General features: G+C 37.5%; 1 protein-coding gene across 1 annotated transcript in view; it reads right to left on the bottom strand.

The window, feature by feature from the left end:
* BZW2 (basic leucine zipper and W2 domains 2) overlaps positions 1-25141 on the bottom strand; it is a 61361-nt gene that overhangs the window by 26658 nt on the left and 9562 nt on the right. Inside the window, exons 2-3 of the mRNA XM_028119644.2 lie at positions 12433-12497; positions 3615-3791 (exon numbers count right to left, since the gene is read on the bottom strand). Of these exons, the coding sequence (XP_027975445.1) occupies positions 3615-3791; positions 12433-12490 (235 nt within the window). The 5' untranslated portion in view covers positions 12491-12497. The remainder of the gene's footprint in view (positions 1-3614; positions 3792-12432; positions 12498-25141) is intronic.

Genomic DNA, 25141 nt, shown 5'->3' with positions numbered 1-25141 from the left:
CTCTAAGTCTGGACTCAATTATTCTCAATGTTGTTCCTGGTGTGTGCGACCTCAAGACATGGTTCGCTTTTTCAGGCTTAATAATATTTTGCGGGACTCCAGTTCACCAACATGGAGGTTGGCCAGACTTGGCTCTTGTAGCAGACCTTGCTAGTTTCTACGTGAGTAGGTTTTAAGACTGTTCCCTCCTCCACTAATGCCGTTATCCATGTAGGGTTGATCAGTCTACATTCCGACTCCTCACTATTTGTTTTGGAAGACCTGGCAGCTGTGTTGGCTAGGAAAGAGGGTATTTTACTCTCTCTCATCTTTTTTCCCCATGGCCTGTATAATATCATGGAATAAATGGACTAGAACAAAAGAATGTCTTTTTTTCTATGACTCAAATTTGCACATTCAAAGGCTCCTTCTGGAAGTTTCAGTGATGGCCATTACAAACACTGGGTGATTAGAAGAACAGAATCAACACTAGGTGTTTTTGTTTTCTCACTCTACTTCATTGTAATTAGGGGAGGGGGGTTCAACAAGCCAAGTTAGACTACTGCCTTTCATACACTCAACAAATATCTGAAGAAGATATACTTGCACCAGCCACTTCTTTTATGCATTTATGTAACTGCCTTGATTTAACTTGTGATTTTAGATCTTTGGATGAAAGTGCTATACCTAGTCAACCTTTTTCAGACTCCAGCATACCATTTAATAAGCAAATTACTTTTCAGAAAAGTCAGCTCCTTCAGGAATCTATTTTCATGCAATTAATTTATGCCTAAGATTTAATTAGCTCTCTGTAATGAATACAACCACCTGGAACAAAATTTTATTAAGATGATAATCTTCTAAAAACTCTAGGCTAATGACTCCTATCTGACAGAAGTTACATAACTGAAAAGTCTGATTTTGAAACTATAGTGTTTTCTCTTAAGAGGTAAGTTTTAAAAAACTGCATTCTTTTATAAAACATTTGTTATACATTAATAATATTGCTACAGCTTCATTAAATTTTTTTTCCCCCTGATACCGGAATCAAGTATTAATTGCCCTTTCTAAAATTTTGGTGAGCCTGCTGTTCTCCTCAAAATATAAGTAAAAGAAAAAATAGTTCTTGTATCTACTCTACAAAGAACACAACTGAAAAACCAAGATGACTATTGTTTTAAGAACAATGGAAGAAGGTAAATTTTTTTTTTTTGGTGGGTATGAAGACAATTCCCATAGTCACTAAGTAAACAAAGTGTTTATGTAAAAAGAATGTGCCTGGCTGGCTTTCTTCATTACATCATAGGTCTGGCCCTGGTGGATATCTGGGGGTTGTAACAACTGTGCTCCTAAGTCTTACCATATGCTTTGCCCTACCTTTCTGGATATATGGATGTAGAGCAAAGGAGCAAAATCTGGGTTGCAGATATAAATTTGCTGATTATCATTATAAAGACGGTTAATGAAGATTTGAGATTACTGATGCAAAGTGTACAGATAATTTAATATATACGTGGGGGCAGTAAGTATGGAAACCCAAGAATCATGTGAGAGGCATCCAGAGAAATACAAGTCGAAATGGTCTCGTGTAAGGGAAGAAAATAAAACATTTCAAGAATGACAGAGGGCCAGCAGTAGCTGCCAGGAGGGCCCTAAGAACTGAAAAGGGTCTATAGGATTCACTATTAAAGTCATGAGTGACTTTGGCAAGAACCAAAACTCGCTGAAGACTATTCTTGTGTAGAATTTACCAGTGCATCCGTAAAAGTATGTCATAATTAATGAAATACAAAAAGCCAATCATCACATCAGAAAATGTTCAACTTTACTATTGATTTAAAAGTTTTTGAATGAAAACATCACTTACCTAATTGGCAAAATTTAAAAAAACTGACAAGCTTGAGAGTACCTAATATTATTGTTAAAGGTGTATGTAAACAGGTAGGAACACATGACTTTTGGTAAAACGTTAATTAGGATCTTCCTTTTGAGGGCCAGTCCTTCTCTCTCTGATAGGAAGACAGAGATAGATATAGACATCTCTATTCTTCAATTCATTAATCCCTTGTTAAATATATAAAGATATAATCAGATACAAGTACAAATCTATGTGTATACAGATACTGATTACTTATAATAAAGGAAACAAGGAACAAGTTAAATATGCTTCAAAATCGGTATGATTTTGGTTCTTTTTGGAATCATCCGAGGTAACGCCCCTGGGCATGAAAGGCAACAACATATTGTTGAATAAATACGAAACAGCCATGCAGAGTATCACACTTGTAAAATACCATCCCATTCTCACAAATTGGCATATGTAGGTAAAGAGATTGATAGAAGGGAATTAATCAAAATATTAACAAGTTATCTCTGGGTAAAGGGAGATATAGCTCTTACACTTGGACTTGAATTATCAGCAGTGAGAATGTGAGATCTTTAGATACAATGACAGCAACAAAACTAACGTGGTACGTCATGAAAAGCAGCAGTACAGATCAAAAGGGGGCCTGGGAGTTAAGTGGAGCCATGTCGCCAAACGGAGAGATTTCTCAGAGGGAGGAATTGAAGTGTGGCTCTACCTCAATATGGATGAAAGTATGTACCTTGTCCTTAATTAAGTAGGTGGCTTAAACTGTGTTTCTCAATGAAAGGCACTGATATAGCACACTGGACAGGGCCATTTTTAGTTATTTTGAATAGCCCCTGTACAGCAAAGTAGGAGGCATACCTATCTCCACTACCAAGTCTTCGTAGCAACCCAGACATTTCTACACACTTGCAAATGCCCCCAGGCAGTTGAAAATCCCTAGCCTAGGGGTCTGACGACTCCTCCTGATTTATGGTTACCACAGGAACTAATTATAAAAACTAAGTTCTAAGGATAACTATAAAAGAAACAATGGGTCATTATGACATCTCATCAACATTTAGATCAACATACCACGTCACTGAAATAGTATTCTAAAGCCTTCTTCCTAGATGCTTCTGCTCCCTAATTTTTATTCTGCTTTTAACCTATCTTTAATAATTTTAAAACTTCTATCCTTAATCCTTTTAGCTCTATACTCACAACTACACATTTTTTAAAAACCAGATCTGAACTATATTTCTGACGTTTTATTATTTACAGATTAAATAGCATTTAATGACAAACAGAGAATTACTTTTAAACTTGTTGACACAGTTACATTTCACTGCATGAAAAAAGGGTGGGCGTCAAAAGAAAAGGTGCTATGGCATTGGGGGTTGATTAAATATACTGGAAGGAACTAGCAGACACACACAAAGTTGTACTCTACTGCATGAATTACTTACTCCTCCTCCTCCGTCTGCTCCAGAAACATTTAAGAATTAGGGACACATGGGAAGCTGGCCTTTGGCTATAAAGCAAAGTGGCTGTGGGGTGACATCAACAACAAAAAAATCGATATTTCTATGCCTTTCTTAACCAGTAACTGTTTCTACAGCCACACTACCATCCCAACTCGTAAACGAGGTAAAAATTGTACAGACTCCCATTTGTATTTCTTATCAACTCTCATAAATGTAAATTTATAAAGATTCTACCTCATAAGGAAGTATTTCAGTGGAATTTCAAGTACTACAAGAAGACTCTACAGCGCGTGGCTTACCAAGCATACTGCCCGCCACCAGGATATCGAAGAGCGTGTCTGCATAGCGACGATAATCTAACCTTGAGCCTGTGGAGTCCAGAAACTTGGCTACAGCTTCAAGGTCGTCACCAGCTTCATTAAGCCCCTGGACAAGTGTATCCCTGAAGACTGTGGGTTCGAATTTCTCTTTTTCATCTAAAATAAGTAAGTTACGAAATTATTTCTTTTACTAACACATCCGATTCCCAAATGCAACCATACATTTCCTTTGTTCATCATTCTTTACTTGACAGTGTGATTATTTAAAAGTTGGAAGACAACTAAGTTTTTCTGAAACCCCTTGTTTGAACATTTGTTCAAACAAATTATTTATTTCCTATTTAAAGGGGCCACAAAAATACATTAACTCTATCTAGTACATAATAACACTGATAACTGATCATTTCTGTCATCCACAGGCCACTGTAATCTATTAACCCTAACCACCTGAGAAAAAATAAAGTATAACAATCAAAACTTAAAATTTTCTTTGATTTAGGATAAAGAAAATGACTCAGGGAGAACCGCCTAAGAATAAAGGAGAATATACACATGAAAATAAAGATTAGGAGGGAGGAAATAAAAGAGGGACATCTCTTTATTATTTGTTATTATTACTCATTATTACTCCTAGTATTGACATATATTAGTTTCAATTATCAATGTATCAATTATATAACTGACATATTAGTTTCAGATGTGCAGCAAAATGATTACCAGAGTAAGTCTAGTTAACATCTATCACCATATGTAGTTAGAATTCTTTTTTCTTGTGACGAGAACTTTTAAGATTTAGCCTCCCGGCAACTTTCTATTATACCACACAGTATCAGTAACTGTAGTCACCAAGCTGCAATTCACATCCCTGGAACTTATTTATTTCATTACTGGAAGTTTGTTCCTTTTGACTACCTTCACCCATTCTGCCCGCCCCTCACTCCCTGCCTCTGGCAACCACCAGTCTGTTCTCTGTATCTATGAGTTTGGGGGTTTTGTTTTGTTTTGTTTTGAAAGATTCCACACATAAGTAAGATCATATGGTATCTGTCTTTCTGTCTGACTTACTATCATAATGCCCTCAAGGTCTATCCATGTTGTCCCAAATGACAAGATTTCTTTCTCTTTATGGATCAATAATATTCTATTGCATATATGTATATACCACATCGTCTTTATCCATTCATCCATCAATGGATACTTAGGTTGCCTCCATACCTTGGCTATTTGTAAATGCTGCAATGAACACAGGTGTGCCTATAACTTTTCAAATTACTGTTCTCATTTTCTTCAGATAAATACCTAGTAGTAGAATTACTAGATAATATGGTAGTTCTATTTTAAAATTTTTAAAAAATATTTATTTATTTATTTGAGAGAGTGTGTGCATGGTGGAGGAGGGGGGTGAGGAGAGGAAGAGAAAGTCCTCTAGCAGACTCCCTGCTGAGCGTGAAGTCCAATGTGGGCTGGATCCCAGGACCCTGAGATCATGACCTGAGCCGAAATCAAGAGTTGGCCACTTAACTGACTCAGCCACCCAGACGCCCCTTTAATTTTTTTTTTTAAGATTTTATTTATTTGACAGAGAGAGACACAGCGAGAGAGGGAACACAGCAGAGGGAGTGGGAGAGGGAGAAGCAGGCTTCCTGCGGAGCAGGGAGCCCGATGCGGGGCTCGATCCCAGGACCCTGGGATCATGACCTGAGCCAAAGGCAGACGCTTAATGACTGAGCCACCCAGGTGCCCCTAAATTTTTTGAGGAACTTTCATCCCGTTTTCCGTAGTGGCTACGCCACTCTATATTCCCACCAACATTTCATGAAGATCTCCTTTTCTCCACATGTATATCCACACTTATTTCTTTTTACAAGATAAGTTACTCAAGGCACTTAAATATTTAATATATACCATGAACTATATATGTATATTTATAGCTTCAGAGCAGATGTTCTCAGTCATTTTGGTCTCATGATCCCCTGTCACCCTTAAAAAGTACTGAGGATTCCAGAAAGCTTTTTTGTGTAAGGAGGTTATATCTATGGATATTTACTCTATAGAAATTAAAACAGAAAATTTAAAAGTATTTATCAAATTAAAAAAAATTAGTGTGAAGGCAGGCTTTGTTTAATCTCTTTAATGCCTGGCTTAATAGCAAGAGAGATGGATTCCCTTAACCACTGTGTGCAATCTGTTGTGATATCACACATCATGTAGTCTCTGGGAAACCACCATACACCATGAGTGAATGTGTGAAAGAGGCACATAAAATCTGAGTATTTTAATGGAAATAGTTTTGAGTTTGTAGAACCCCTGAAAGGGCTTCATAGGATGTAGGGATATGGGTATATGGAGTTTCCTACCCTCAGCAGACTCAAGAGAGACTTGTTGTGGAAGGTCAGTTTGGAGTCAGATCTTTTTTTTTTTTAATTTTAATTTTTTTTTAGTAATCTCTATGCCCAATGTGGGGCTTGAATATGAATGACCCCGAGATCAAGAGTCCCGTGCCCCACCGACTGAACCAGCCGGGAGCCCCTGGAGCTAGATCATAAACAAAGCAAGGATCATACACTGTTGAAAAGAAGTGAAGATGACAAACCAGAGGTCAGAAGAGGCAGGAAAAAAAATGACTAAATTAAAGGTAAAGGTAGGATTCAATTCACAGGACTTCACCTTCATCTCCCCTTTTAGAGAATGAGTTTGGATGTGGAAAGGGAGGGGCAAAGGATGAACCAGAAACTTTACAAAAATCCCATCATAAATACCTTTAGAGAGATAAGTGCACACTGCAACTTTAAGAAAGGAGAAGGAGGAGGAAGAAGAAAGGAAGAATAAAATGCTTTTTTAAAAAAGAAGAAACATTTCATGAATAAAGAGTTCTTGGAAATGGAAAGTATGATAGAAAAAGTCAAAAATTCAATAGAAGAGCTGAGAAAGAAAGCTGAGAATATCTCTTAGAAACTAGAAAAAAAAGCCAAGAAAAAAAGACGTAGAAAATAGGAGCAAAAAAATAAGAAAAAGGGCACACCAGTCAAATGTCCACATAATAATTTTAATGAGAAATTTTCTTTTAAGATTTTATATTTTTTTTAAGTAATCTCTACACCCAGTGCAGGGCTCGAACTCACAACCCGAGATCAACAGTCACATATTCCACAGACTGAGCCAGCCAGGTGCCCTGAGAATTTTTTTTTTTTTTTAAGGAAAGAAATGATTTGAAAATTTCAAGAAAAGTTTTACAGAGTTGAAGGACATGAGTTTCTCAGTAAAGAGTTTTCTGCACACAAGGATTCAAAGCGGGCCCGTGATAAGATGCCAACGTTATCGCGTAATCTCAATGCTGGGAACAAAGCAGCTGTCAGCAGTTTCAGGGGCAAAAATCCAAATCACATATAAACTATCAAAAACAGAATCACATTAAAGATTTTTATTCATTTATTTTTGACAGAGAGAGAGCACAAGCAGGGGGAGCGGCAGGCAGAGGGAGAAGCAGGCTCCCCGCTGAGCAGGGAGCCCAATGCAGGACTTGATTCCAGGACCCAGGGACCATGCATGACCTAAGCTGAAGGCAGCCCCTTAACTGACTGACCCACCCAGGCGCCCCAGAATGACATTAAATTGCTCAACAGAAATACTAGAAACCAGAAGAAATTTCTTCAAAATTCTGACGGAAAACAGTTTCCAAACTCTAAGTCCGGGGTTCAGTCAAACTGTCAGCCAAGTGTAAAAGCTGAATAAACGCATTTTGAGACATCCGAGGCCTCAAAAATGATGTTTCTCATACACTGCTTTCTAAAAAGCTGGCTTGAAGCAGACACTCCACACCAAAATGAGAGAAGATCACATGATCTTACTAAGTCATGAGATCCCAGGAAAAAGAGAAAAAAATCGGAGACAGGCAACAGGACTCTCTGGGACAGCGGTGAAAAGACACTGCAAACATCTCACATCCTGAGCTGCACTGCTGGCCTAGAGGGCAAGCTGCTGGGGGGGTTTGTCACTCTGATAGCGTAGTGTGATATATGGCAAGAAGTCCTCAAGTTTCTGTATTTAAAGGTCTACCTAACGAAGGGAAAGCTTGGTATTGAGTAGTGTTAAGGCACTGACAACAACAGCAACACAAAAGGATAAATTATGACATTTAAATGATGAAACATTAACTTCAAAGACCAAATGATGTTCAGAAGAAGAAGAGTAATCTAGTAACAGTTGAACTGTGAAGAGCGCGAACAAAGTCAAAGTAACAGAAACCCTGCACAGTGGTCTAGCTAAAATAAACCCTGCTACAGTAAAAAGAAGAGGTCTGCAGGTGGATAGGGCAGTGAAGAGAGCTCAATCCTCATCTTCCGTAGTATCAAGTGCAGATACAATACGTCCCCCAGAAAAGTCAGGAAATAACCATGTTAAGACTGTTACTTGGTTATGTGAACGTAAAATTAAAAGAAGCATATAAAGAGCAGAAGGCATTCCTCTGGGGAGTCTACTTGCTGTTGCTATAACATGTCTTGCAGGATGGTTTGACTATTTAAACCACGGGACCCGCATACATTTAAAAAACTACTTGGACACCAGAATAGCACCTGTCTGGTTTGTACAGACTGACTGCTTATACCGGTCTAGTAGGAAGGGGTGGGCTGTAAGGGGTTAACCCCACAGCATCAGAACCAAAGAATGGCATCCCCAGTAGCGGTCAGAGTCACACAGGGTAAGATGTCATAAAGACAGATGTAACCTGAACGCTCACGAACAAGAGATTTATCTCACGAGCAAGAGATAAAAGTCCATTTGATGCCATAAGCAAAACATCATGCAGCCAAGAACATGCAAATGTTGACTGCAGGAAAAATATAATTCAGGTCTTGTTTTGTGGAGGGGGAGGACGAGAACGGGAACTCCAGAGGATGAGAAGCTGGAGGAGGGGGGAGCTGTGACTACGCAGGACGAACTCAATGGCAAGCGGAGGACACTTCACCCCCCACTCCGGGTCCAGCCAAAAGGTAATTCTCCTAACCCCTTTGGCAGAAAAAGTTTTCTTTCCTGTTATATGAGAACATGAGAAGCGAAACCACCACAAGTTGTTTATTGTCTCGTAACCAGCTTTCAAAACCAACTGAGGCCATTCCTGCAACGGCACTACGACATACTTGAATGTTGACTCAGGCGGTAGAACAGGCTTTGATGATACGAAAATTGTAACTCTGAGGCATTGGAAAATGAAAGTTAGTAAACAGGTAAAAAATCTAGACCATGCTAAGAATTCACGCAGAGGACTTCGTTTTGAATCAGAGAGACAACTCAAAAACTTGTGTTTGTATAAAGCCCTTCATTTCAGTTCTATCTTCCTAAGAGATCTGCCAAGGAAGAGGGAAATGAGAGGATGAAGACAGCAAGTCACAGCTGAAGATACTTCAACAGTGAGTGATAATGCATTAGGTGAGGATGATGGCTCGTAGCTTGGGCATCTTAAGAAGTTGTGATGGCATGCTAGGATTAATCATTGTTTTGCAGGCTGAAAAGAAGCTCCTATCTGCTAAGATAACATGTCTATCCAGAGGAATAAAAAATTCCCCAACAAGAAAATGGCAAGAACACTGATGAAAATTTGGGGAAACACGACAATATTTTACCCCAAAGTTCTTTTTTATCAGAAACTAGACATTATATGTACTTTGTAGTTCACTTGAGGACAGTCTAGCAAAAATACTAACAAAATCCTAATGAAAATACGCTATTACTTCCTTGCGTTTCCATTTGACAGGTCTAACCTCCCTTGAAGCGGGAAGTATATAATTAGGGTCTCAAATTTATACTGTGTTGGTGAATCACAAGTGTGACACTAGAGAGTTAGTCATGCTGGCCCTTATACTGACATAGAGAAACAGGCTTATTTCTGATGCTCAAATATGCCTGTAAGTTATCTAAACACACTGCTTTCTCTGGGAACCAAAGTAACTGGTTAATATAACATTTTTCCTACCACTGAGTCAGTGATAAATAACAAAACCTACATCCTTTTTTGAATGTTGCTTAAGTATAGTAAACGAGTTAGAACAACCATGGGTTTTCTAATTATACACATACATGTATATTTACATATATATATATATTTACAACCATACATATTTCAGCATTCAAAGATTTACTAGATTAGTTGTTAACACTTATTATAGATCTAAGAGTGATTTAAAACTGCCAAGACAGATGAAAAGTCTCAGGGAGAACCCAGGGTATGTGGGCGCTCTGGATGCCTGTAGTCAGTTATTTTTTTTCTCTCCTATTTTCACTAATTTTAATCCAATTTCTCTACAAAATTTATAGGGAGGCGAGTTCAGTTATTAAATATTTCACTTAGCCAAGCATAACAATGGCACAGGGGAGAAATTTCCATTGTTTCAAATTCCCACAAGCCACACTAAAAAACATAATTTCTTTGAAGAAAATATCATAAATGTGTATATTTCATAAAGGAAAACAGTCTAAGTAGATTTCTAAATGATGTGTCCTATCATAATGTTTAATTTTGATGTTAAGCAATAGAAAATACATTTTTTTTACCAACTTGGCATGGAAGAGCATTATCAGCTTTGCTAGCAAACAGTTTCAAACTGAAGACAGATCCTCAGAAGACAGCCTATGAAAATGACCTTGAAATAGCCTCACTAGATTTTTTGCCTCAGCTCTACAAAACTGCCAACCATTTATCTTAAGTCAGCCCTATCATAATTGCAAAAGAAAAGCCAAAGCATGATAAATCATCAGGAGGCAATTCACTAGTATGAAGTGTAGAAAATGAGGCTGACTCCATTTTTCTCCCCCCAGCCAGCAGTCTAGCACAAAATAGCTCAAGCGCTGCTGAAATCCCCAACAGACCTGAGTTATATAAATCCCGATCAACTGACAAATAATATATATTTCTGGGTAGTTCTCTCTGGGTATTCCAGGAGCAGAAAGACACAGGCACAATCTTACCCACTGAATGAATCAGAGACAAACCAGCTCAGAATTAGAGAAAACCTTTCCAGTTCAAAACTGAAGACTGACTCTAAGAGCCAGTTTACTTGTTGAGTCATGTTGGCTGTTGTACAATCCTTGGGCCCTCTCTTGGCTTTTCAGCTCAGTTACCATGAATCAGCATCACACGGATAAAGCTGTTCGTGCTGGGGATCCAGGTCTGAGATTAACATGTTCCCCCAGTGGGCAGGGGAAGGAGAACCTTTCTGCACCTCACAGTTGGGCATATATTAGATATTATCACATTACCGGGCTCAACAATACCTTAACTACAATTACCTTTCTGAACTGTATCATTCCTTCCTGACGAAGTCCTTTTAAAATCATCCACATCATTTTTTTTTCCCCATGAGTGCTTTTAACCATGAGATAATGAAGGCACATTGACTGTAATGCCTTGTATTGATATCAACATCTGGATTTCAATGAGGAAATGTAGTGGGGACACAATTTGTAAGACCAAGATGAGGACCCACATGAGGACCAAGCAGAGGGAGATGGCTCAGGCCATGTGCCTTAGTTTATAGAGATGAGCCAGGGATGAAAAACAAACAAACAAACAAACAAAAAATAGAAAAGGGGAAAGCACAAGACAAAAATACTGTACAAAATAACCACATTTTGCTTACTTTATAGTTTTTTAATTTTCATTTTTTAGTAGGAATGTGAATTCCCAGCGAGCAGCATTTACAGCTAAATTCAGCCTCCACTGCTATCTAGTGACTCTCATGAACTCTTCTACTCCAAACCACTGATTGCATTCAGACTTCCTTTCCTTCTGCAAGGCCAGACTTGCTACTTATGCAGACACACAGTACTTATGCAAGACAGCATAAGTTGCAGGGGCTACCTCAACATTGGAAATGCCAAAAGCCATATACTATGGGCTATCAATTCAACAATTTAGCACTTGGTGACCATTACCTGCCATCAAGCTTTGCAATCAGCAGTGAGGCCTCACAGAGATATCTAATTGTCATTCATCTTTCTGCATGATACTTTCTTAAATATGTTTCAGTTATTGTCCTCAGTGTTAGTCAACATAATAATTTCATATCATGTTTCCTTTTAAAAAAAGTTTCCTTACCACGTTACAGCTCAACTATTTTTTTTAAAGTCCAAAAGGACTTCTTTATAATTATGCAAAACTGATTAAAAATTGACAACTATTCTTTACACAGAAAGGATGGTAAGATGAACATAACATAAAAAGAAGTCACTCACACAAATAAATTTACCAGTCATCAAATGGGGTCTATCACTACCTTTCCACAATAAAAGAATGTGAAAATATCCCGAGCTTTAAAGATATTTAGGCATGAAATTTAATTTGACTTCTTAAATTTTCAAGTGTAAAAACTCATCAATATCTCCTTCCTTCCTTTTCTCCTAAGTTTTACCATCTTTGCTCTCAACATTTCCTTAAAAACAACAAAGAAAGCAAAACTCAATACAAATGCTGGATGTCAAAAACAGTAGAGTTTATCTATTGTCTTCATAGCCTCACAGGAGCGAGGAAACCTTGACCAGATAGAATCATCCTCCTTTAGTAGATAAAGACACAAAGTTCAGACGAGTTAAATGACTTGTCCAAAATCAAACATGTAAAGAAGTATTCAAAGGCTTGAATGCAGAACTTCAGATTCTATATCCAGAGCTCAAAAGAACAGAACAAGGGAGGTTCAGTGGAAACAAGGATAATTCTAATCCTTCCGCAAATCTCCTAACTTGCTTAGAACGTCACCCGCTCTCCCAACCCCCATACACACGCAAATGCACAGCACAACCTTACCCCTTTTCCGAGTTTTGAACCGTTGGCCTGTTAGCACTGGCTTCTGATGCTTATTCATAAAATTTCTGAAAACAAAGAAAATAAAGATTATTTCAAATAAGCAGTTCACATAAAAATGTATGGCTAATAAGCATACGTTCCACCTCACTTATACTGAATATACTTTTATTTTTTTACTATTTTTTTTTAAGATTTTATTTATTTATTTAACAGAGAGAGACACAGCGAGAGAGGGAACACAAGCAGGGGGAGTGGGAGAGGGAGAAGCAGGCTCTCCGCCGAGCAGGGAGCCCGATGCAGGGCTCGATCCCAGGACCCTGAGATCATGACCTGAGCCGAAGGCAGATGCTTAATGACTGAGCCACCCAGACGCCCCTGAATACACTTTTAAAAGCAAGGTATAATTGTAACTGTTGAACTAGCAAAACTTTTAAAATTTAAGAATACCTAGTGTTGACAAGAGACATAGGGAAAACGACCACAGACATAAACTCTGACAGAGGGAATAAACTCCACGCAGTACTTTGGAGAAGCATTTGGTGAATATAAATATTTACACGTGCATAACCTGTAGTCCACAAATTCTTTCACTAGAAATTTACTTTGCCATTTTACCCACACAAATATGCATATTTATGCCTGTGTGCACTCGTGTAAGTGCGTGTGTACAAAAGGACTGAGTCCAGCATTGCTGAATAAAAACTTGCAAAGTTAGGGGCGCCTGGGTGGCTCAGTCGTTAAGCGTCTGCCTTCAGCTCAGGTCATGATCCCAGGGTCCTGGGATTGAGCCCCGCATCGGGCTCCCTGCTCGGCGGGAAGCCTGCTTCTCCCTCTCCCATTCCCCCTGCTTGTTTCTCTCTTTCACTGTGTCTCTCTCTGTCAAATAAACAAAATCTTTAAAAGAACAAAAAACAAAAAAACAAAAAAAACTTGCGAAGTTAAATGCCCATAAACAGTAGTCTGGTTAAATAAGTTCTAAGAAGCCATCAAATGGAAAGTTATGAAGCTTTCCAGAAGAATGAGATCTAAATGCAGTGCTATGTTTCTTGCCCTGGCTCCCTCCCTGATCACGTTTCGGCCATCTGTGTCCCTCCCCCTCATTCACTGTGCCCCAGCCGTCCCGCTCTCTTCTTCCAATGTGCCGGAGAAAGCTGCCTCTCCTCTGGGAAGGATCTTTCCCCAGCCATTCACATGGCTCACTCTCTGCCCTCACTCGAGCGCCTCCTTTTCAGAGAAGCCTTCCCTGGTCACCCCCACAAATGGTGTCCCATACTGAGGTATTATAAAAACAAAAACAGACTCCAGGTAGTCTGAAGCTTTTCTAGCAGGTGAACATGCTGCAGTTACTCTTTGCTAAAGATGTCTCTATTATGGAATCAATAAAAAAAATTTTAAAAGTGTGAGCCTTCTCTAAAAGTTTTATTTTACCGTCGGAATATAAACTCATTGAATTCTCTAACTCTACCTTAGCATTTTGTTGCTGTTTTTCTGCTAATGAGGAATTACCACAAAACACAGCCTACCGATCAGAGAATCACTCTATTTTAAAAATCTTTAGCTCCATTTATAATCTCTTCAGTTCTAAACACAAAAGTTTGTTTCTTCATGGTCTCTTCTGTGACCTTATTTTGCATACGCTCCTTATACCACAGGTGGAAAACAACATAGTAACATTTAAACAAAAAAGCATACAAAGATTCTAACAGACACAGCAGCAAAAATTAAAACAAGCACCAACAGCAACTCACCTACTGGTATTGAAAGACTAAATGAAGATACTCTGTTCACCAAAAGTCTCTATCGCTTAGCTGTTACTATTTAGAGCAGAGGCTTGGCTTGTCTCTAAATTTAGCCCTCCCAGCTACATTATAATCTGCTTCATAAGGCACTCACTGAAGCCCTGGCGGGAGAGAAGCAAGGGCACTTTGAATAAGAAACTGTGCTAGTTTCAACCTGGGAAATTAACGGAGAATAACAAAGACGGTTCTATTAGGCCAGAAGAATAACAAAGACGGTTCTATTAGGCCAATGTCAAATGTTTATTTTGATTAGATTGCACTACAATTCACAACTTGAAAACAACTAACTAAAAATACATACACATAGGTATGTATAGATGCATATGTTAAATCAGTTTAACAGAATCCTCAGAGATAAAACTTATCTGGGGTACAGCCGAGCCTATATATGCATTCAAAAAACTATCAGCCAAACACACAGACAAAATAAAAATAAGCTCATGTCCCCCCCCTCCAGTGGAAAAGCTCCATGGTTTAAAATAGTATTACAAGAAAATTGTATGCAAAATGGTAAAACACGACTGGATTGAAATATTTCCCATGTCATTTCACAGACTAAATTTCTTGGCTGTTCCACAAGAGAAAAGACAATAAAATATTAAAAAGATTCAATCAATCAAAGTTCAAAACTAAGCACCCTATTAATGAAATAAACATTTTTTGAATAAACTAAACTGAAAGGCCCAACTGAAAGATGTCTCGGTTTAAAATATAAGAAATAAAATTTTACCCACCTCCTGTGTTACTATTCTTACTGTCCTGGGTCCTTTGCAGATTCTATCCCTTACTCCCAACTGACTCTGGGCCCAAGTGTGACAATGCACCAGCAGCTCAGATGGGCTGGCCTCTTGGCAACTGTGTACTAATTCTGCCAGTTGCCCAGCACACCTTGAGTAGATTGACATGTTGTGTGTTGTCTTGCCTGTTTTTTCTTCTTTAATTCCCTTCATTTTGGAAAGAATTTGATCTAGCAGGGAAGGACTGATTTTCTTGTTGTTCCTATAAGGGGATGACAGTTCTGGTCTGGATAATCCCTAAACTATGAAAATCTGCCTTACATCATATGTTATACTGCTAATATATACATATAACTAGCTATTCAAACCACCTCAACTTTATGAATATGCATATGCTGAAGTGGGGTCACAATCATCTCCTATAAAGGGATAAAAGAAAATAGTTTAGGTGCTGTAAGCCACATGGTATCTGTTCCAACTACTGAGTTCTGCTGTTAGAACCTGAAAGCAGCCATAGACAATATGTAAACAAGTTATTCCAATAAAACTTTATTTACAGAACAAGAGGTGGATCAGACTGGGCTCTCAGGCTGTGGTTTGCCATCCCCCATTCTAAAGCCATGTATTCAACAGAACTGTCTGTGATGGTGGAAATGTTCTGTATCTGTACTGTCTAATATGGAAGCTACTAGACACATGTAGTCCTTGAGCCCGTGAAATGTGGCTAGTGTAACTGAGGAATTTAAATGTATTTAATTTTCATTAATTAAAATGAAAATAGGGGTGCCTGGGTGGCTCAGTCATTAAGCGTCTGCCTTCGGCTCAGGTCATGATCCCAGGGTACTGGGTTGGAGCCCCGCATCGGGTTCCCTGCTCGGCGGGAAGCCTGCTTCTCCCTCTCCCACTCCCCCGGGCTTGTGTTCCCTCTCTAGCTGTGTCTCTCTCTGTCAAATAAATAAATAAAATCGTTTAAAAAAATGAATGAAAATGGCCAATATGGCTAGTGGTTACGTTGGGCAACCCAGTTCTAAAGAATTCATTATGGCCCAACGCATTTCATTTTGATAAAAGAGGTGAAAATACATCCAAAGAATAGAAAGTTTTTAATTAATTTTTTTTAATAAAATGGCTCTGAGGAGCATTTTGCCTGAATTTCAAAACCAGGTGGCTATCGTGAGAAAGAAAAAAAATACCAAACTTCAAAGCAAAACTCATAATAAATAAATAAATAAATAAATAAATAAATAAATAAATAAATAAATAAAACCATTGGATAAAAGGTTGTTAGGGGAAAAGCACATTCACATGGTGCTGAAGAATCATTCCACAATTTACTTATTAACTGCAAAAGGGAAACTGTACCTTAATGATATCTGGAGGTCACCACCTGAACCTAACAATCAAATGATTAATCATGGGATGATCTGACGTTATATGCCTCTGTTATGGGCTGAATGTTTGTGTCCCACCCCCAACCCCCTCAACTCCCAAATTCATATGTTGAAATCCTAACCTCCAACGTGATAGTATTAGGAAGTTGGTAGGGCCTTTGGGAGGGGATTGGGTCATGAGGGTGAAGCTCTCCGGAATGGGATCAGTGCTTTTATAAAAGAGACCACAGAGAGCTCTCTGGCTCCTTTCCCAAGTGAGGACACAGCAGGAAGATGGCAATCTATGAAGTGGGAAGTGGGTTCTTACCAAACACTCAATCTGTATCTTCCTTGATCTTAGACTTCCTAGCCTACAGAATTGTGAGGAATAAATGTTTGTTGTTTAAGCCAAACAAACAAAAAACAAAGCGAAACTCTGTGTGTAGTAAATAATCCTGGAGGCAGCAAGAAGGAAAAAAAGACTTTCAATTCTAAGATAATAAAAGTTATAGGGCAACAATATCATCTCCAAAGTATAAAGTATTTCATAAAGATACAGTAACACTAGCACACAAACCTAGTAATGTAACAGCCACTTCATTGCAACATTCTCAGGAAGTACTTTGTGTTTAGGAGTAACTTTCAAGAACTACCTTTTATTCTATGTTCCAAATGAGCAAAATAATGTACCATAAAAACAGCAAACTAAAAATTGCCCATAGTTATAAACTATTCTCCTTTCCATTAAAGCTAAAACTCCAAGAACATACAACAGAAAATCCTTTACAGAAAGTTGTCATGTCCAGGAGTCATTTGGGTTGATAACAATCATCTCAAAAGAAGCAAAAATAATTAAGTTGCACTCTGCAAGTGTAAATTACTAACATTCTAAAGCAACAGACCAGATAAATGCTTACAATAACACTATACTTTGTTGCCCAGAATAGCATAAGCTTGTTTAATGTCCTTATCATGATTTTGTACCAAACAGCTTCTCTATAATCAAAATCACCCAGCCTCTACAAAATGCTTCACTGTATCTCCAAGCAAATTCTATGTAGGTTTTAGTTTTTATAACTGAAAAAAAAACAATGAAATTTAAAATAGTAGCCTACCTATATAAGAAAAATGTTTCTAAATGAAATCAGACATTCCCTTCTTCAGCACAAAAATATTACTGTTATATTCATATCCCTTTACTCTTTCTTATCCTTACTAGTATAAAAGCACAAAAATAATCTTTCTTAAAGAGAACCAAACTTAGTAATAGTTCACTCCTCAAAAATTTACAGCTATGTATTTCCAGAGGGACATTAATGGCGGAAACTTAAATTGTGCTAAGCAACCACCTGACAAGGAAAGAATGACCAATGCCCAAAGGAATTACGTTTTGAAAAAGAGTACGAAGACCTAACTGTTCATCTAAATCTTTTAAGATGTAAAGGCATCGTGATAAAATTTCCATTATTACATTTCCCAAACAATTTCACACCTTAAACTTAGTAGTATACCTACCTTGTTTGTGAATGCTGCTATTCCGCTTTCCTTTTAGCAAAACTAGAAATATTCTACAAATTACATTTTAAGTATCACATACAACCTCTTCATAGAAATAAATGAAGATAATGTGTAATGTTATTTATTTCCTCTTAGTGAAGTTAATTTAGAAAACCGTCAAGAATTGAAAATAAAACCTTAAAATGCTTTCATCCTATCAATTCATGCCCTCTGCTTACAGTCACTTCTACAAAGTACCCTGGGCATGTACATTCCCTTCTCTGGGCTTCCCTTTTCCCCAGAGGCAATCTCTCCCAGATCATTCCCTTCCCTTAATAACTGATCAGGCATATTCATTCAACGTTACAGATGGTCTAATCTTGCTGATGTGATTCTCAAGTCTCTCAACACTTGGAAAGATGCAAGCACACATACACAACAGACATTGTAGCACACTTTGGGTTTTAGAAAACCAGTCCCTCAAATATAATGTTTCAAAGTATTTTAATAGCAAAATGCCCCCAAGCCTCTGTTCTAGGTAAGTTAAGACACTTAGAACTTTTGTCTACCAGACAACAGCACTATGATGACTGCATACCTACAATATTTCCAAACCATAAATTTTGAGAACTTAGAGGAAATGGTGGTATAAGACAAGGAAATGCCCAAAGATTAGGCAGCTGTGGTTTAAATATTTATTAATTTGTATTTTGGGGGTGCTTATGTGTTAAGGACAGCGGTCTCATTCTGGGGTCATTATGTCCCCCCAGGGGACATGTGGCAATGTCTGTAGACCTTTACTTTGTCATGTTGGGGAAGTGGGGACACTACTGATGTCTAGTAGGTAGATGCTATGGATGCTGCTAAGTAATGGACAAGGCACAGGAGATCCCTCCTCAACAAAGGGTTCTCTGGTCCAAGATTTTAATTGTGCCAAGGGTGGAAAATCCTACACCAAAAAGGAAAAAATTGTGACCAAAACCAGAGATGGTCTTTGCTCTCAAGAGTTAAAAATTGTGCACATACAGATCAACCACCAGGCAGATAATTCCTCAAGTGACTTATTTCTGTTTGCCAAACATTATGTTAATTTTAGAGAAAACATATTTATCACTGAGTAGCTTGTCATAACTAAAATCAAAGGTGCAATTAGTATACAAAATAAATGCTTCCCACAGTCTTTAATACTAATTGCCGTCTTTCCACATTGATGATTTTACACCCTCTGACAATCGGGGGGAAGATGGAGGGCAGGAAACAATACAGGATTGAAGAGGGAGGCAGAAAAAGAGGAGGATGAGCAAATAATTTTTCCTTACTTTTGGATATCACAGTAGTGAGAATAGAGAGACAACAAAGAAAAGATAAAATGTATGACTGAAAACTGCCATTGTTTAATTTTTCAGACTTGGAGAAAACAGTGATATGTTAAGTAGAAACAGCAAAGAAAACAACCCGAAACACAAAACAAAACAAAAACCACCCAACAAGTTCTATATATATATATATATGGTATGATCTAAGCTACATAAGGCACGTTAGCACTCAACAGTGGTCAACATGAGCACTGAGTTCAAAGGGCATTTTATTTCTCTTACACTACTTTTCTATATTTTCTATAACATAAAGATATATAACTTTTTAATTAGAAAAATTATGTGTTTAAATGGAAACACTTTAACCTCTTTTGAAGTTTAAACCAATCCCCAAGGGGTCACAAGTAATCATACTATCTGTGCATAAAGAGAAATATGATAAACGATCTAAATATCATTTCCTACTAAAAGAAACAAAGGTCTCTTGGATAAAATGGCTGATTCCAAGGTTGGAACACGGAAGATTCCATATGATCCTGACATGTCTTGTGTCAGAAAAGTGAACTGCTTTGAACAAACAACAACAACAAAAAAAGATAAAAATAGATCAACCTACATAGAAACCATCCTGAGGACAATCCACTGGCATCAGCTGAGACAATTTGGCCATTAAAGTAACTGAAAACAGCATGGAACATAACTCACTCAATAAAGTAAGAATCTACAAGTTCACACTCATTTATTTTAGAGAAAGCAAATATACCAGTGCACAAGGGAAAGGAAAAGTAATTGGGAAGAAATGAAAGTTTTCTTTTCAGTAGAATGCCAACTGATAAATAGAGAAGGAAACATGGAGTAGAAAAACATCATTTTGCAATCATTGTAGCAAAAATTGATTCTTGCAAGAATCATCAAGGTATACTAACAGTGCCATGACACGTGTGCATGTGGGCAGGCATGCTTGATGATCAAAAGGATATTCAGATCGCCTCATGCATCTTCACAAAAATTACAAAAAGAAAAATGGTAACTCCACAGTGGAGAAACAAGGTAACACCTTAAACCCAGGGACAACAGACACCACAGGGCTCTGGACGCTTACAGTTAGAACAGGATTATTTATGTGGCATTCCAAACAAAAATGCATGATTTCAATCTAATGACGAGGAAACAAAGGCAGATCTAGGGACATTCTCCCAAACAATTGGCCTGTATTTTTCAAAAATGTCAGTGTCTTAAAAATAAAAATCAAAGAACTGTAGCAAATAAAAGGAGAATCAAAAGGACATTTCTAAATGCAGCATGCAATCCTTGACTGGATGCTGTATGGCCCTGTAAAAATATTTTAATATACTTATGACATTACTGGGGCAATTGATGAAACTGGAGTACAGACTATGGAGATAAGTATGGTATCTATGTTAAATTCACTCAATTTTATTATTTTACTGTGGCTCTTTATGAGAAGTATCTTCTTCTAAGGAAACACGCTCTGATGTAATAAGGGGCAAAGGGTATGCCACCCACTCTCAGATGGTTCAGAAATAAAGTGGATATATACGTATAGAACCAAGAAGCAAAGGCAAACACTGGAAGTCCTACAGATTTCAGTGAATGAAGCTGAGCAAGGAGAACAATTTGGGGGGCTTAAACACTTAAACAACACAGGGATTCTTTATACTGTAACTTCCCAGATCCTACAGAATTTGGTTAGCTGGGAAGCAGGAAATAACCCTGCTGTATATGGACTGCACACTCCAGTAAAAAACCAAATAAATAAAGCAAAAAGTCAAATCTTGATTTGAAGGTGCTTACAATATGTTACTCTGGTTAATATATCTCCTTGTATTTGACTGTCCCATGTGCAAGAAAATAGGCCCCCCAAACACCCTTACTGTAACATCAGAATGGGGATTTACACGGCTACATACAGAGACTACAGAAAATCCTTGGCGTGAGCCAGCTATGACCTGCTTAACCATACCCTGCACTATGGGTATTATTCCTGCCATGGAAATAGTCTTCTATGTTACAGGCTTAATTGAGGAGAGATTGAGAAGTATATAAAATGAAACTGAGTATTATCAAAGATTACCATCATAGAAAGAATAGTCAGCAGAAAAAAAAATGTGTATGTACGCATGCAAAATAAGATGTGAGGTTTTTAAAGAGAGGAAGTTCTAACTTTTACTATTTCAAAACAAATACCTAAAGGCAAAGTTACGGTTCCTGAACAGAAAAGGCTTTTAAAAAATTTTTAAATAAAACAGCCCATTATTTTTCCCTGTATATTTAAAAAAAAATTCATCAAAGCAAAAAACATGCAAGTACAAAATATTATATAGTAAGTGATTTAGAAAGATATATTCCAGAATTTACCTATCAAGTTACTTTCTTCCTTCCATACAGGCTAACTGTACATTAAACTAATTATGCTGTCATTAATCAAAATTCCTTTTAATTAATATTTTTCTAAATTCCTTCTTTTATATAGTGTTCAAAGGCAATGAATATACTTAAAAAAAGATTTTATTTATTTATTTATTTGAGAGAGAGAGAGAGAGAGAGAATCCCAAGCAGACTCCGTGCTGAACATGTAGGCCTTGGGGTTGGATCTCACGACCTTGAGATCATGACCTGAGCTGAAACCAAGAGCCAGACAGACACTCAACCAACTGAGCCACTCAGGAGCCCCTGAATATACTTTTTCAAAAAGCAATTTAAAACATTTCTTGATAAGGTGCCTGCCTAGCTCAGTTGGTAGGGCATGTGATTCTTGATCTCAGGGTTGTAAGTTTGAGCCCCACGTCAGGTGTAGAGATTATTTAAAAATAAATAATTAAATAAATAAATTAAAAAAAAAAACCCACCCAAAACACATTTTTGATCAGCTATATTATCAACAGAGTAAATACAAAATCTCACAAAATGATTATTTGGAAGGGTTATTATCTACCAAGATATGGTTTTATGTTACCCATTATTTGTTTATCTCATTAATATATGGTTACATATTTTATATATTATAATGCATATTTCTTGATTACTTGAATAAGGTGTGAAAAAATACTTTTTATAGAGAAAATAATTCCTTAAAAATTGATAATAAAATCAGCTCATCATAAATCCATTATTGCACATTTAGGGAAAATAGGGAAAAAAGAGGGAGAAAAAATATCTATAATTCTAACTTTAAGTAATGACCACTGTATACATTTTAACATATTGCTTAATTCTCCATTGGGGGAGTGCATACATGCAGAAAACATTTAAATCCAATCTATCATCTTTTCTAATATCACAACAAAGAACAACTTTAACAAAATTGCATTGGAACACACAGTGATGAAATCTGATTCAATGACATCCTCTAGGATCTTTATTTTAAAAGCCATGTGTTCTAATGCATCACTTTAGGAAAATTGGAAACATTTTATTTTATTGAGCTCTTTTAAGCTGTAAAGCACTACTAATACACTAATGGAAAAAAAAAAACCAAACTAGCACAGTACAAAAGGGCATAAAAGTGAAAAAATAAATACCACTACTTTCCAACTTTCATTTGTGATCTCATGTTCATTAAGTGGAATCCCACTCCATAGAAAAAATAAATACTTTAATGTTGTCTTATGTATCCTTTCAGAAAATGCCTATGCATATATGTCAACAAGTACACACACATGTGTATAGAAAATGGGCTGAGGGGGCCTGGGTGGCAAGCTGGCTGAATGTCAGATGCTTGGTTTCAGCTCACATCACTTTCTTGGGGTCTGGAGCCTGCTTGAGACTTTTTCTCCCTCCCCTGTCCCTCCCCCTCAAATAAATAAATATTAAAAAAGAAAAGAAAATGGCTTGAACATTTACGATGGGAACCCAAGATATGTCAGACCATGTGCTATCAAATGATCCATAAATTCATCAGCTGTACCGAATGTACTACTCTGGTGGGGGGATGATGATAATGGCAAAGGCTATGTATGTGTGGAGGAAGAAGGTATTCAGGCAATCTCTGCACCTTCCTCTTAATTTTGCTATGAACCTAAAACTGCTCTAAAAAGGTAGTCTTTAAAAAAAGAAGAATCAGCAGGGAGTGGTGCCAAATGCCAGAGAGTAAGTCAGTTTATTAAAGCCGATTTTGTATCAAAAGCAAAACTGATGAGAGTATATATGACTACTAGTTCAAGTGGAAAGTCAGAAGATGTTGTTATGACAAGGAGGATTGAAGTATATTTCATTTTTCTCAGGATTTTAATCAAGGAGAGGAAAATAGGATCCTCTAGAAAAAAAAAAAATATCCCCAACAAATAACCAGTGGGAGAATTTAGCTTTGGATCATTTGCTTAAAAAACATGATAATGGACCTTCAGGAAGCTCAAAGGTGGTGGTGGGCAGGCATCCAACTTTCCACATTTCTGAGTTCTCTCAACCAAGCCACTCCTGCCTCATCCTCCCAGGAGGGGACCTGCCCAAGCCTGTCTAGCAGATGAAGCCGTATTTGAAGGGTTGCACACAAAAAACACTTACCATACACACGAGTACTTCACAATGGGCAGAGCATGAACTGGATAGAAATGCCAAAGCCAAGCCCAGGACCTAATGATACACAGCACACTGATGATACAGGATTGTATTGCCCGACATAATTTTATAGCAGTGGACTACACAAACTCAACTTAAAAAAAACAAAAAACAAAAAACAAAAACTAAACAAACAAACAAAACAGCAGAGAGCTATAAATTCTCAAGTACATTTTTTAAAAGTTTAAACATAAAGAGAATCATGTATTTGTATTTATTTATCAAGCGTATGACTGGTACTAGTCAACAGAAACTCAACAGGGGCCAGCCAAAAAACTTGCATGGTGCTCCCTTTCTAGCAGGTGGAGATTTGACCCAAGCATTGCACAAAAGCCAGGCAGTGTGAGTTAACAAGAAGTAAGGTTCTCTAGTATGTTAAAGTGATCAAACGATGCATTTGAGCTGCAGTTGTGTTTGTTAATGCTTTAATAATTAAATAGGTGTTTCTTAATTGATATCCATGAAGCATGGAACACTTTGAAAACCTGGGACCTAACACTAGACCCTCATCTAACAATCCAAGAAGGCTCTGAGGTATCACACCACTTGCTTGAGGTCATACATTCCATCCTAACATTGGTGATAAAGCAGAGATGAAAGCAAAACATTCCTTCCATCAGAAGGCTTACATTCAGCGAATAGTCAGGGCCAGAACCTAATCAACCCAATCTCCACTTAGTGCACTTTCCAAAAAGCCAACCAAAATTGTCGCCGTGTCTTGGGCAATTATTTTTATGATACTCGAAGGCAGCTTTTTCATTATTTACCTCATAGATTTTATGGTTTAGAATTAGAAAGAGTAAAGCATAAATATTAATTTTCAAGTCTGGTTCAGCACTTGCATAAATTGAATTGGCATATGCTGCCTCCCAAATGCCAAATTGTTTTCCATGGAGTTCTATTAAGGAAAAAACATGTATCTTTAGTGAGAGGAATTAGCAGAAGCCCTGCCCCTCAGGGACATGTAAGTAATAGGAAATTTATGGCTCCATGGCTTGTAGTACTACAGAAGCTGATTATCATATTGTTTCCTGTAGAGGCTCACCTCTGACAAAAACATAATCTTCACACTCCTGAATACTGATGCCGAGTCCCTTCCCCCTAGCCAGCAGTTTCCTCTGTCCCAGCAATGTGGGGTTCTCCTTCCTGTTTATAATAATCCAATTCTATTACCTTCTATACTAAGAAAAACACATGCCATTTTTTTTTTTAGAAACGATCACATGGGACTTCATCAAGATAAAAAACTTCTACAGAGCAAAGGAAACAATCAACAAAACTAAAAGGCAACTGACAAGATGGGAGAAGATATTTGCAAATGACATATCCAATAAAGGGCTAGTATCCAAAATCCATGAAGAACTTAGCAACTCAACACTCAAAACCCAAAAAATCCAGTCAGGAAATGGGCA

The sequence above is a fragment of the Eumetopias jubatus genome, unplaced genomic scaffold, assembly GCF_037043125.1.
Source record: "Eumetopias jubatus isolate StellerSeaLion01/CBP00866 unplaced genomic scaffold, mEumJub1_p1.0 scaffold_14, whole genome shotgun sequence".
Taxonomy (NCBI): domain Eukaryota; kingdom Metazoa; phylum Chordata; class Mammalia; order Carnivora; family Otariidae; genus Eumetopias; species Eumetopias jubatus.
Note: the sequence above shows the minus strand (reverse complement) of the source record. Positions and strands in the feature narration are given on the sequence as shown.